Source organism: Emydura macquarii, unplaced genomic scaffold (assembly GCF_026122565.2).
Source record: "Emydura macquarii macquarii isolate MOO-44397 ecotype Brisbane River unplaced genomic scaffold, CSIRO-AGI_Emac_v2 contig_1253, whole genome shotgun sequence".
NCBI lineage: Eukaryota > Metazoa > Chordata > Testudines > Chelidae > Emydura > Emydura macquarii.
The window spans coordinates 78770898-78785221 of NW_027131390.1; the positions used below are offsets into that span (position 1 = coordinate 78770898).

The following is a 14324-nucleotide window of genomic DNA, read 5'->3' on the forward strand; positions in this document are numbered from 1 at the left end:
GAACAAAACCCCTCTGTTCTGACTCTCAGTCGTGAGTTTGAACCATAGAATGATCCTTTCTTCCCATAATTATAGCATATGGATAGCATCTATAGTTGTGTAGGTGTAAGGGAAGAGGATTGTGATAATCTTATTTCAGGGAAAATGACTGGAAACATGGAAAAGCAGAAGGCTCAAGGAGCAGGATTATACCAAGAAACTACATGATTTAGGTCAAAGAAGAGGAAGAAGCTGTGTCACTGCTGTCATCTGACCATTACTGATTCAGTGTTAGAAGGACTTTGATAAGCATGGTAGTAAACTTGCCTGATCCTCTGGTAGCAGTGAAAGCTCTCAAATAGATCATCATGGAATGATGCACTAACCAAACCTGTTGTAAGGTGCTTGAAGGGGAATGTTTCTTTTTCTTCTTTAGTGCAGATTAAAATGGAATAAAAAGTAGTTCAGCAGATACATGTCCTATGTTTGCACTTAGGACATGTAGGATGCTTAGAGGGATAATAACCCTTACAATGTCAAAGGTCTATTAAATCACTTTTTTCCTGCTCTGCTGTATCATGAACCATAATTTCAACAATAAAGTACTAACTAAGTACTCTTCTTAACAATTTTTAAACAAAAATATATTTTTAAAATGTGACAGTAAAGAAACTTCCCTAGAGAAAATGGAAAAAGTGGTTCCAGGTTTGATGTGGGAAAAAGAACTCAGGGTGAGCTATTAAATATTATACATATTTATTCCGTCAGACTCAGATGTGAGGGACTCATCCATGGACACTCGTGTCTTAAATGTTAATCTGTTGCAGGGAAAGCAATTGGTTTCAAATGCCTCAAGACTTGCAGAATAAGAATGGGTGGCTGTGTGAAGGTGATTGATGTTGGGATAAAAAACTTTCATACTTTTGTACCAAAGATCACTGGTTTAGATTTAGCCCTAACTGGTAGTTACCATCAGATGACACTTCAGTGGTGTACACGAAATGGGTTGATGGTCATAGAACAGACTCCAAGTGCTGTATTCTGAAAAAAAGCCTTAGTCACCATTGGCACTCTTTTTGACAATCTCAAAGAGGTCAAGGATTGAAGAGGAATGGAGACTGTTATTTCTATAAGCAGACCCTCCAAAATCCAGTTGAAATATTAAGGCACATTGGTGGGGCAAACATGGGGAAATCTGCACTACTGCAGCACATTCCATATTGGTTCTATGCATAAATAGAGGACTTCAATTTCCAGGGCTAGCAAATTGGCACCTTTTACAATTATTAAATTCTTGATAAAATAAAACTGAAAAGTACAAATTAATCTTACTTTTCAAAGTGTCATAAGTGCCTTTATTGTCACAATAAATAGAATATTCTATTTCTTTCACATTTGAAACTTGCAACTTTCCATCAAGTTTGTTATACACAGTTATAAGGTTGTATATGGTACTATAAAGGAATCAAACTTAGATTTTAAATCAATGCTAAAATGAAAAAGAAATCCCCAACTCATCTTGATAAATATAAAATAGTCCTACCTCTTTGCTTTCCTCTAGATCCGACTCGCTGCTAAATTCTTCTGTATTTAAATTTTCAAAATCTGATTCCCCAACAGCAATTGGTACCGTCACAGTGAGGCTTGGATTGTTTATGAATGACATGTAATCACTTTCATCAACGATGTACTTTTCCACGCTGCTGCCTACGCCACTGGTAGTTCCATTCCCATCTTTAAGATAGTTAAGATCTTTACCTATTTCTACAACAGTATGGTTGGAAATGCAGCTGTCTTTTTTGTTGTTTAGATCTTCAAGAGGCTTGATTTCATCTAAAGCTTTTTGCTTTCTCACAAAGGCTTTTTGGATGAATTCACGTGTTTTTCTTTTCACATAATCTATTCCCTTCTGAATCCTTGCCACTGCAATTTGGAGATTGTTCATTTCATTATCATCATCTGTAGCAGCAAGGTTGTCTGAACTGAACGAGCTCAACAGCAAGGCCAGAAAGAGGTTGAGTACCTAAAAGACAGTAAGGGGAAAACATAGCTGGATCTCTTATTTTTTTAATGATGACAGTAATTACTTTATGGCTTGTTTAATGACATAATTTTTACTTCACAATTAGTGGTAATATCAAACTACCTAATGGCCATTCTTCCTAGTCTGTTCCTGCTGTATTTTACTATTTCTTGCCAATAGCATTTCAAGTTGCAAATACCACAAAATGCATTTGGCTGGATTACCATTAAGGTGAATACCCAAGTCCCAGAAGTCAAGCCCCACTCTGTCTGAGCTCTTTGCATAGCAGGATACATGGGGCAGGTAAGGGCATGTGTAGAAAGGCGGGGAAACGGGTGGAAGTAGACCCACCCTCTGTCCTGAATGAGGCCTGTATAGCACTCACAGAGGCTACTCCAGCCATTAGGAGGCAATTGTGCAGCCATTCTGCAGCACAGGGATGGGATAATTTCTCCCTCCCCTCCCGCACCTCACATCTACCCAGCTTCTTAGGCTGGGTACTTAGCAAATTGTTGATTTTTACTATTTCAACAAATATGAATATTCAGATAAATATTTCAAGTATTTCAGAAAAATAATATTTAATAAATGCTATAGAAATAAATACTAATACAATGTAACTTATTGTGGTGAGTGTTCTGAGCCTAAATGAGTTATCCCTGAGCCTGAGTGTTCTGAGAGCTCGGAGCCTAATAAGTCATTTGAGATAATTACCTGCAAGACCTAAAGGCCCAGCCAATCCACAAGCAGATGACAATCCTAAACCAGATGACCCCACGGCAGGTATATAGGCTCCTAAAGAAAGTAGCCACTCCAGTCTGCTCAATGTTGCTACCTAGGTGGAGATGCTCCCTGCTACCTGATAGTAGTGACAGAATACTCCTGCTCCAGCCTGTGCCTGCTCCTGCTCAAGCTACAGCCAGTCACCCGGCTGTCCTGACATATATGTACACTACAGATCCCATACAGATGGAGTATTCCTAGTATAGGCTGCAGTTTACAAATCAGTAAGATATGTGTGAAAGTGTTCACAGAGCCATCAATTCACATCCAGGTTCAATCATGATATTAACATGTCTTATTTTGATTAAAATATGGGATGAATTTGGATAGTTTAAATTTTAAAAAGTTGGCTCTTAACCCCTTTTAGTTTACCTCAGTTAAAATTAAAAACATATTATATCGCATTATGAATCATTTGTCACAAAATAAATATGGTACATACCACTAGGTTTCCAATCACCATGACCATCATGAAAACAATAAGGCACATGGCTTGCCCTGCAACCTCCATACAATCCCACATAGTCTCTATCCATTCTCCACATAGTACTCGGAATACAATCAAGAAAGAGTGGAAGAAGTCATGCATGTGCCAGCGTGGAAGTTCACAGTCATTGGAGATCTTACAGACACATTCCTTGTAGCTTTTACCAAACAGCTGCATACCAACCACAGCAAAAATGAAGACAATGATGGCCAGCACCAATGTCAGATTTCCCAAAGCTCCCACTGAGTTACCAATGATCTTTATCAGCATATTTAGTGTTGGCCAAGATTTTGCCAACTTGAAAACTCGAAGCTGAAAAACAAGAGCAAAGGAGCATTGTTATTGATGTTGCTGATTATAATGAAATTATCAGTGCATTTCAGATTTTCAGTTACCTAAAACCCAGAACTGTAAAATGTTTCATTTAATTGTTACAAGCTTTAGTCACCACATTTATGTTTTCAGAGATGCTGGCCATGAGGCTTAGCAGGTTTCTACAATACAGACACCTACAGACTGAAGTCCTAATTCAATTCCCTAACAGCCAAAAAATGTAGCCTATCACTGCAGGCTTCAATTACACCCGAAATGCCAGTGAACATCAGACTGTGCCTTTTTCTGTAACTCTATAAAAAAAGAGAAAACCATTCTGTTGAGATCAATAGCACTACAAAGAACATGGTCACTGTGTTATAGCTGGATATAGCTGCCCTAGACAAAGTGCAGATGACTAGTTGCTAACAAGAGAACAAAAAAGACAATGGGCCAGATTCATCCCTGAGATAATGAGATAAATGAGATAAATCTTTCAGTCCAATGTAAGAGAATACTCATTAATAGCATATATATATATAAAAGTTGAATTTGTCAGCTGGGGAGAATCACCCAGATGTTATTAGAGGAGTGTAGGTAAAATTTTCAAAAGCACCCAAGTGACTTAGGATTCTAGATCCCACTTTCAAAAGCGACTTAGACATATAAGACCGTAAGTATCATTGAAAGTCAATGCGATTAAGGTGTCTAAGTGCTTAAATCACTTTTGAAAATGGGACTTAGGCACTTTGACAATTTTACCCTGTATCATTAAATCCAGCTGAGAGAAAGATTTTATCTCTTTATTCCCCCAAATTCACTTCCTTTTGTCATGGAGATCTTTCTGGTGGAAGAGTACTGAATGTGGTTGCTGCTAGAATGCCTCATTGCTGCTCCTGCAGTTGTTTTACAGTGATGGTTAAGTCTGGGTGGGCCTCACAAGTTTGGAAGGTTTCATTCAAAGAAGGATGATAGAGTTGCGATACTTATCCCAATTGCATGAAATTCCTTTTTGGTTTCAACCAGGCCAGCAACCAATGGTGTATTTTAATATTTTCTCTTTTGACTGAAATGCAGAGGAGCAAATGCATATAAATTAAATAAAAACTTGTTTGATTTTTTAAATAAAACTTCAAAAAAGTTCTGGTTGGGATTGTTTCAGGAATTGGGCTACAGGTATTTGCTATTTCATTTGAATTGGTTCTTACATTTCTAGTGGTACCATAAACAGTATTACCATTCAAAAGCACTCAGCTGAAGCATTCAAAAATCATAACTCAGCTTAAAAAACACGAGATTGGCTTAAAAATCATTGGATTTTCTAAAAAATGGTGGATTGTTTTGGTCTGTCTTCTACTTTCTGATCTGTTAAGATACATTCAGTTCATGTTTTCAAGCTTTTCTCCACAACATTGAGAGCTAGAAAATTACTTTTTAGTATTTAAATCAAAGCTGAGATTCTCAAATGATCACTTGATTCCATGAGCTGGAGTTTTAAGAAAAACATTAAGTCCTAAGAGACTTGTGATGTAATCATGGGAATTGGCAGCAATGCACAAGTTAAACACTGACCAACTCAGCTTCTCTGAGCTGAACTTATTGAACCTTCTTAAGAAGATTCATAGTATCTCTAATTTCACTAGTAATAATGGCAGCATGCAAATATTCATGATGAAAGATGTAATACACAATGAAGGAAATTAATTAATTACATTGTATTTGCTACATGACAACATTCTAATTAAAGTTGTCAAAGTAATTGAATTTGGCAACTTATTTACAAAGCAAGATCTGAGCTCCCCAAATTCTCTCATTGATGGTGATCAGCAAGCAACAGGATCAGCTCAAAGATAATCACCATTAATTATTTTTTTTCAGGAATGATTTTGTTCAACAGACAGTATATGGTAGTTTAGGCCCCAAATATATAATGTATTAATTTTAGAACAAAATGGTTTTGCAAAACTTAATAGCACAGTACCCTAAATCCCTATTCATTCTTTACTGCCATTGGATACTATTAGTTTTACCTAAGTATAAAAATCAGCATTTGGCTCAGTGTTAATAGAAATATTTTCATGATTTAAAAAGTAAATTTAATCATTTTGTCAGGACTAAAGAATTTTCCTGCAAGTTTGCAATCCAAACAGTATAGCATTGTGTTAATGTATGAAAATGAGGATATGAAACTCAGTAGAAACAAAAATTAAACTAACCAGACTATTTTCACTGGTGAAGTACATGAGAAATTTCTTACTCAATCATTTTGTTTCTGTTAGCGGCTTCTCTCCTTATTTATCACTAATGGATAATAACTCCCTCCTGTGGAATATGGAGGCAGTTCAACATTGTTGCTGGAGGCCGGTGAACTCAGGCCACCAGAAGAGTTCTTCTAAAACTGTAGAAATACTCCATCAACTGATTATTAGCATTAAGACAACAATTTGATAGACTAAATAAATAACCTTAGGATAATTATATATCCAACTCTTCATTCAGAGAAAAATTTAAATTCTAATATATTATATTCCATTTACCAGACTGCCAAGGTGGGCTGAATGAGGAGAGAAGCTACTAGCAGAATGAAAATTATCAGGTAAGAAATTTTTCATTCTGCTGCATAGCTTCTCTCCTCATTCATCACTAATGGGATGTAGCAAGCAGTAAATCACAGAAGTAGGAGAAAAAAAGATAAGCACAGTTTTAATTATTTTTAGAGTAGAATAATAGACAGATGTAGAAGTTTTCCCCATACAGAGCAAGATCTTTGTAATTTAAGGAATTATTTGGGAACCAACCCTACAATACCTTTCTAGTAGCAATGGAAATCTGTTTTGCAAATCTTCCTCGGATGAGTCTCATGCACATTTCCCCACAATGCCACTAGAGACTGTGTAGAGGGAACCTTGATTCCTACTCCATAATTAGTGCCCAGATGCCTTATATGCCAATTGGTGCTAAGGACTGGAACAACATTATGAAAGAACTATTTCCCAGGAATTGTGGAAAGAAGAATTTACCTCGAACAGAAATATATCTGGAGCTACAAGAATAACTTTTTCCTCACAACAACAGAATGTTGTTCTTATATGGATACAGGAATGAATTTCGAACACTGTCTTTTGGACATAATAATGACAACGAACTAGAAAGGCCACCACAGGATTGTCTAATCTGTCATTCTAATTTATCTTGACACCTGATGAAACTCAGATGGGGAGTCTGATATGCCTATCTCAAGAATGCCACCAGGGCTGTTACCCACTTTTTGACAGTGCTTAGTTGCAGGACTCACATCAATCATCTTGGAGAATCTCTAGTGTAATTCAGATCACCAGAACTTTGTGGTTCTTTTTATTATTACGTATATTACAGTAGCATCCATAGGTCACAGCCACATTGTGTTGGTCACTGTACAAATAAAGAAACTGTCTGTGCCCCAGAGAGCTTTCTGTTTTCCCTCACATCAAAAATATAATTTGACCAGATCAATTAATAAAATGTCCTGTCTGGATTCCAAAAGATATCATCGAGGTTATGAAGAAACCCTGCTGAACTAGACTTCTCTTCCCAGGCCCAGGCTGTTAATGGCAGGTCAGCCAGGTCTGATTGAAGAAGGAGTTACTGCTTCAAGAGGTCTGGCATTTTCTGCACGTGTAATGGAAGTTCCTTGGCTGTCTGTCAAATCTGAAGTGCCTTCTGGGCCATCAGGGATCCAGGAGGAGGACTTCAGGTCTCCCTTTTCCTCTTTTCTGCATCCATCATGTGAACTGTCTTGAAAACAGTAGATTCCTCTCTGTCCCTGACATTATTTCCACTGCTGCAGAGACGCTTTGACCTCTGGTTACTCCTTGCTTTTGGAAGGGATATAAACACTCATGCATCTATCATAAGCAAACCTCTAATGGGAAGTAGGAAAAAACTTCCACTGTGAGCACCGTAACCACACAGTACGTGTTTTCCTTCACCTTCTTCAGAAGTAACTGGTACTGGCTACTGTCGTAAACAGGAAACTGGATTTGATGGACAACTGGTTTGAACCTATGTGGCCATGTCTGTATGTTTTTGTTCAGACAAGCCACTGATAGAGCTGTCAAAGTGAACTAAAAGGATGTATACTCTTAGTTTCTGGAAATGTGTCTTCCAGATATTCTCTCCCCATTATGAGGTTTGCTGAATGCTAGTCTGGCACAATTTTCATTCCACTGCAGTCTGAAGGTGGGCTTCACAGGAGTAACAGGCTTCTTTGCACACCCTGATATACTTCCGAGTGTGGGAGAGGCAGTGAGTCTGATAAAGAGAACTGTGAACATGCCTCTGTGGGTATGGCTACATAGCAATTAAACACCCACAGCTGGCCCATGTCAGCTGATTCAGGCTTGCAGAGCTTGGGCTACTGGCTGTAAAATTTGGAACATCTTCAGGGAAGGTCCCAGAGCCTGGGCTCCAACCCAAGCCCAAACATCTAATCTGCAATTTTACAGCCAGCAACCTGAGCCCTGCAAACCTGAATCTGTTGACATGAGCCAGCTGTGGGTGCCAGAGTCAACTGACTGCAAGTGTTTAATTGGTGTGTGGAGAAAAGTCTCAACAAACACTCCCTCAGTGTGAGACAGCAAAGAAGAAAGGTTTAAACCATGATTTATACATCACTTGCTCATTAATAGAAAAAATTGCTGCCTTGTGAAGGGGATTCTTGCTTTTGCCTTTTTGGGGCCCAGGGTCTCTGGATTTTGCAAGCCTCACCCCTGAGCAGGCTGTAGGGGATTTGCCTTCTTCTCTGTGGGAATCCTCATGCTCATGATTGAGCTGTAGCTTTGGGTTCAGGTTGAGGCCCTACATACCAGTCCAACTCAAAGCCCCATGCCCTGGCAGTGAAGAGTCAACAAGTTTCTGGATGCCAGGTATAGGTCACCCTCGCAAGTCCATATCTTAGCAGGGTGAGGGTTGGCAGCTTGTGACATCAGGGCATAGCTCACCCTCTGATGTTCCTGAAAAACTACCTATTCTACCCCCAGGACTTGCCTTGATGCTTTCTCAGCTTCTCCGCTGCCACAGTTGGGGGCAAAGGGAGCCCAACTGACAGGTGCTGTACAAGAGAAACCAGCCTCAATACTCTGGTAATTCTCACCTCAGCAGAGCAAGAGAGGAGCTAAAAGCTGAAATGAAGTCACTGCTCACAAAAACTAAAAAAAACTGAAATTATAACACAAAATGGTTGGAAGAAACTGAACTGCCAACTTATTTGCCACGAGAGGCGAAAATCTGGTGGCTTGAGCTGAAAGAAGGAGCTTAGTCCTGGAGCCTCCAACAACCTCAGTGGACCACCTCTGAAATCTAAAGTGGGAAGTAGGAACCGTAAGTGATGAATGAGGAGAGAAAAGAAGCTATGTAGCAGAAAAATGTAATTATGCACTACAAATGGAGAAAGTATATTAAATGTTTAAAATTCTTGCACTTTAAATAACCTAAAGAGTAGCTCAGGTACAGTCATTTTTTTGTATAAAATATATCAACTGGTTTGAAATTCTGTCACTGGAAAGAATTCAATCAGTTTAACAAAATCATAATAAAATTATGGAGACTTTGAAGACTTCTTCATTTCTTTTGGGTTTTCTTCTGATTATGGAAAAGGTTTTATTAGAAAATGAAAAAGTTACAGTCTTGACTGACAGCTACTCACATTCCCTGTAAAAAACCTATAAAAAGGCATTTTTTGTCATTCAAGGAATTAGTGTAATTTATGCCTCTGTTATTATCGATATGTCTACTCTGCAATTGGAGGTGTGATGGCAGGACCATGTGTACACATACACTCAAGCTAGCTTTAATCTAGCTAGGGCAAGTACTTATAGCACTGAAGCTGCAGGCTTCAGAATATGCTAACTGCCTGGGTAAGGACCCCGAGCCCCTGGACAAGGGGTTCATATAGTCCACATTGAACTTCATGCTGTCACACGTTCACAACTACTGGAACTTGCACTAGCTTAATTAAAACTACAACTGCCATATGTTCCTAGAAGGAAATGTCCAAAAGAAAATATGTTACATGACATTGACATAATGCTCAGAACAGACACTGAAAAAAATTGAAAATATGTTAGCAGATATGCTAAGTATTCAGACAACCAAAAAGCTTATTTCAGAAGGAGGAGACTAAGGAAAATCTAATAGATTATTTCAAGGAATGAAACAGACATGTTACAGTGGATAAATGCATAGGAAAAACAGAATTATATTTTTGAAGAAGAATTTGACTCAGTGACAACTTATAGTTGTAAATACGCCACACTGTGAAATTCATTGCAGTGCAGTGCGTCAGCACAAGGCCTATCTACTAATAATGATCCACTTTAAATTTACACTGGGGATTTAAGTGATGCATAGGTCTAGTACTCCATACAGAGGTGAGCTTCAGTCATGGAGAAAAACAGTTTTTTAAAGCCAGATTTACATCAGTATACACAGTTTATTTTTTAAGACTCATTTTTTACTGTTAATAAAACTCAATGGGCGAGAACCTCAGCTGCTGTAAACTATCACAAGTAATTTACATAAGTTGAGGATCTGAACTAGTATATATTTTTTATTTTGTAAATTCTTATACTAGCACATGCCTAATTATATCATAAACTCTATTCTATCCTGCCTGAATTCTAGTTGGTGTCCCAAGCAGCACAAATAGAGAAAAAACAGTTACTTACTTGACCGTGGTCCTTTGAGATATGTCATCTGTATAGATTCCACTCTTGGTGTCCAATGAACAGTTACCAGTGTCAGGAGGTGGGTGAATGGAGGCCTACTTGATGACTGATTTATTATAGGAATACCCTACCAAAACTAAAGTCTGACCTGGTAGCTTACGTCAGGGAATAATGAGTGCTAAAGGTGTTGATGGAATTCACATTGCTGCTCTACATATTTCTGATATGGGAATGTTACAAAGCAGGCCACAGAGGCCACCTGAGCCCTAGGGGAATGAGCAATAACCTGTCCAGATGGATCTTTCTTAGTTAAAATGTAGCAAGTCTTGACACAGTCCAAGACCGACTTAAATAGTCTCTGTGATGATATGGGTTGTCTCTTAACCCTTTCAACAAATGCCACAAAGAGTCTAGGTATACACCTAAATGACTTTGTCCTATTAAAATAAAAGACAATGTTCTCAACATCCAGTGTGTAAAGTCTCATTTCGCTCAGTGTGGAATGTGGTTTCGGGAAGAAAACTGGGAGGTGAACAGACCGATGGATATGGAAGTTGGAAACTGCCTTAGTCAGCAACTTTGGGGAAGGCCTGAGAGTGACTGTCTTTGTGAATGATTGTGTAACAAACAGGGGCCCACCATGAGGACAAAACGGTTACTAACCTTTCTGTAACTGTTGTTCTTCTAAATGTGTTGCACATGTCCATTCCAATGTATTTGTGGGCACAATTGCTGGAATTTTTCCCCTAGCAGTATCTGTTGGGTTGGCTCCAGCACCTCCTGGTGTAGCGCATTCATAACGCTGGGTTAAAGGGCCCTGCCAACCCTGCTCCCCTTCAGTTTCTTCTTGCCAACCACCTCCGAAGAGAGGACAGAGAGTGGGGTTTGGAATGGACATGTGAAACACATCTCAAAGAACAGCAAGGTACAGGAAGATTAGTAACCATTTTTTCTTCTTCAAATGCTTGCACATGACCATTCCAATGTAGGTGACTCACAAGTAGTTGTACAGGAGTGGGTTTGGAGTTCAAGGATAGGCTGATGGCAAGACCACTCAGCCAAAGCCATCATTATCACTTGCTTGCTGTATAATGGCATAGTGCATTGTAAATGTATGAACTGATGACCATGTTGCTGCCTGGCAGATGTCCTGAATTAGGACTTGTGCTAGCAAAGCAGCGGAGGTGGCTTGAGCTCTTGTGGAGTGAGCCATTAGGTTAGCTGGGGGAGAGATGTTTGCGAGTTTGTAACACTCCCGGATACAAGAAGTAATCCATGATGAGATGCTCTGTACAGAGATGGGGAGACCTTTCATTCTTTCCGCTATCGCTATGAACAGCTGAGAAGAACTGCAGAACTGTTTGTCCTTTGTATGTAGAAAGCTAGAGCCTGCTGAACATCGAATGAATGGGGGCGCTGTTCTTCTCTATTTGCATGTGTAGAATTAGGGTAGAATACCGGCAGAAAGATTGCCTGCAATGGAATTATGAGACCACCTTGTGTGGTTGCAACTGGACTTCGTCCTTGAAAAGGACTGTATATGGAGGCTTGAATATGGGGGCTCTTATCTCTGAAACTCTTCTGGCTGAAGTGATAGCCACCAGGAAAGGCCACTTTCAAGGAAAGATGTAGCAACGAATATATTGCTAATGGTTTGAACAGGAGCCCTGTAAGTTTTGACAGGACAATGTTCAGGTCTTGGAGGGGTGGGATCTCTCACCTGGGGGTATGCCCTCTACAGGCCTTTGAGAAACCGGGGGACCATCTCGTGAGAGAAGACGGATCGATTGTCCACCCTGGGATGGAAGCAGAGATGGCTATTAGGTGAACATTGACTGAAGAGAGGGCTAGCTGTTTCATTAGAAGCAGATACTCTGAGATAAGCTGTAGAGATGACTGTGAAGGTGGAATTTGCCATTGTGAGCACCATATGGAGAATCGTTTCCATTTTGCAAGGTAGTTGGCCTGGGTGGTGGGTTTTCTACTGCCCAGTAGGACCTTGCGGACCTATTCCGAGCAAACCTGCCGGTCCCGATTCATCCATGGAGCTTCCAGGTCATCAGATGAAGAGAGCTGAGATTCGGGTGCAGCAACCAAACATGGTCCTGGGAGATGCTTCCTGGGCCATGCCACAGCTATAAGGATAACATTCACTCGATCTTGCTTGATCTTCATCAGAACCTTGTGAATCAGCGGGGCAGGAGTAAATGCATAGTACAGGTGTCTTGTCCCTGGCAACAGGAACATGTCTATGAGGTCTGTGACCTTGCAGGGGGCAGAACTGATGGCACTTTCTGCAAATAGAGCTATAAAGGGGAGACCCCCCCACCATTGGAAGGTATCTCTCACAACATCCGGTTGGAGAGACCACTTGTGGTAAGAGGAGAAAAACCTGCAGAGGTGATTTGCTAGCTGGTTCTGTGTCCCCGGAAGATAGGATGCCTCTAGACTGATGAAATGAGTGATACAGAGCTCTCACAGGTGGATTGCTTCTTGGCATAGGGGAGAAGAATGTATGCTGCCCTGTTTGTTTATGTAGAGTATAGCTGTGGTATTGTCCATTAGAACTGAAACTGTCTTGCCTGCCATGCAAGGTAGAAATGCCTGATGGATGTTGGCTTCAACTTGGGCTCTGGTGCGAACTTTGACTAGCCAATCGTCGAGATATGGAAATACATGGACTCCCTTTTTTCTGAGAAACGCTGCTACCACTGCCATGCATTCAGTGAAAATCATGGGGTGGCTAAGAGGCTGAACTGGAGCACCACAAACTGATAATGACCTTGATTCACTACAAACCTTAGAAAACGTCTGTGGCCATGGAAAATCGAGAAGTAAGCATCTGTTAGATCACGGATAGCATACCAGTCCCCTGGATCCAGTGACGGAATGATGGAAGCCAAGGAGATCGTGCTCTGGAGCCAACTTGCTGGATACTGGTAGGGTAAAAATTCCAGCAACTACGTTCAGGATGCCTACACACCTACGTTGGAATGGACATGTGGAAACACTCAAAGAAGAACTGAATCTCTCCTGTTTCCTAGCTAATGTTAGGGCCACAAAAAAGAGTCTTCATTAGAAGGCCAAAAAGGGGGACCCATCAGTGCAGTCAATATCAAACTGAGATACCAGGAAGGAGGGGGTTTCTGAACTGGTGGGAAAACAAGGAGTGAAAAAAGATGAGAGTTCCTTGAAGAATCTCACCACCATAGTGTGCAATAAAAGAATATAGCTTTATGCCTGGGAATGGCTAGTAGATATCACTACTAGTTGCTCCTGTATCGAACCAAATAACAGGCCATATTGCTTCCGAGAAACCAAATAATAAAGTATAGCAGGAACCAGGTCTCCTACCAGCAAAAGCTGTTGCTGCATTGTGCAGAGAGAAAATCTCTTCTATTGGGTTTTGTCTGTCAGTGTGGTCAAGGGTTTCCTGCTTTCAAGCAAGATGTCTGGAACTATAGCAAAACAGCTTCTTTCTGTAGTCATCAGCCAGATGGCACCCGGCTGTCAGGTGCAAGGATGTCAGATCCAGATGCAGGATCTGGCTTTTGTTCTGTGAGACCAGATCCAGTAGAACCGGTAAGGTGACAAGTCACTGTATTGGCAGGTTCATGAGATCTGAGTAACAAAACTGTCTGGTCTACGCTGGGCCTATCATGATGACCTGACTTGCATCTTGACTCAGTTTTCTCAAGACCCTGGGTATCATGAGAATCAGTGGAAAGGTGTACATCAGACCAGGAGCCCAAGGGATGGGAGAGGCATCTGAGAGGGAGCCTAGACTCCTGCTTCCCCTGGAGTAGAACCGTGGACATGTTGCAAACAGGTCCACCAACAGGAATCCTCATCTGTGAAAAAAGATCAGGAGGACTGAGGTCTTGAGGAACCACTCGTGAGTGTCAGATAAGTCTCTGCTGAGTCAATTTGCCAGTTCTGGAGGCTGAGAGGTGTAGGGCTATCAGAGTAACACAATGACAGATGCTCCAATTCCAGAAATTCATGGCTTCCTGGCACAGGGGAGATCAGGATCCCT

General features: G+C 40.5%; 1 protein-coding gene across 13 annotated transcripts in view; it reads right to left on the reverse strand.

Annotated features, from left to right (window-relative positions):
- Positions 1-14324, reverse strand: part of SCN2A (sodium voltage-gated channel alpha subunit 2) — a 91413-nt gene that overhangs the window by 45150 nt on the left and 31939 nt on the right. For all 13 annotated transcript variants that reach the window (XM_067549335.1, XM_067549336.1, XM_067549332.1 and 10 more), the window contains exons 15-16: positions 3228-3584; positions 1523-2002 (exon numbers count right to left, since the gene is read on the reverse strand). In XM_067549335.1, coding sequence (XP_067405436.1) covers positions 1523-2002; positions 3228-3584 — 837 coding nt within the window. The remainder of the gene's footprint in view (positions 1-1522; positions 2003-3227; positions 3585-14324) is intronic.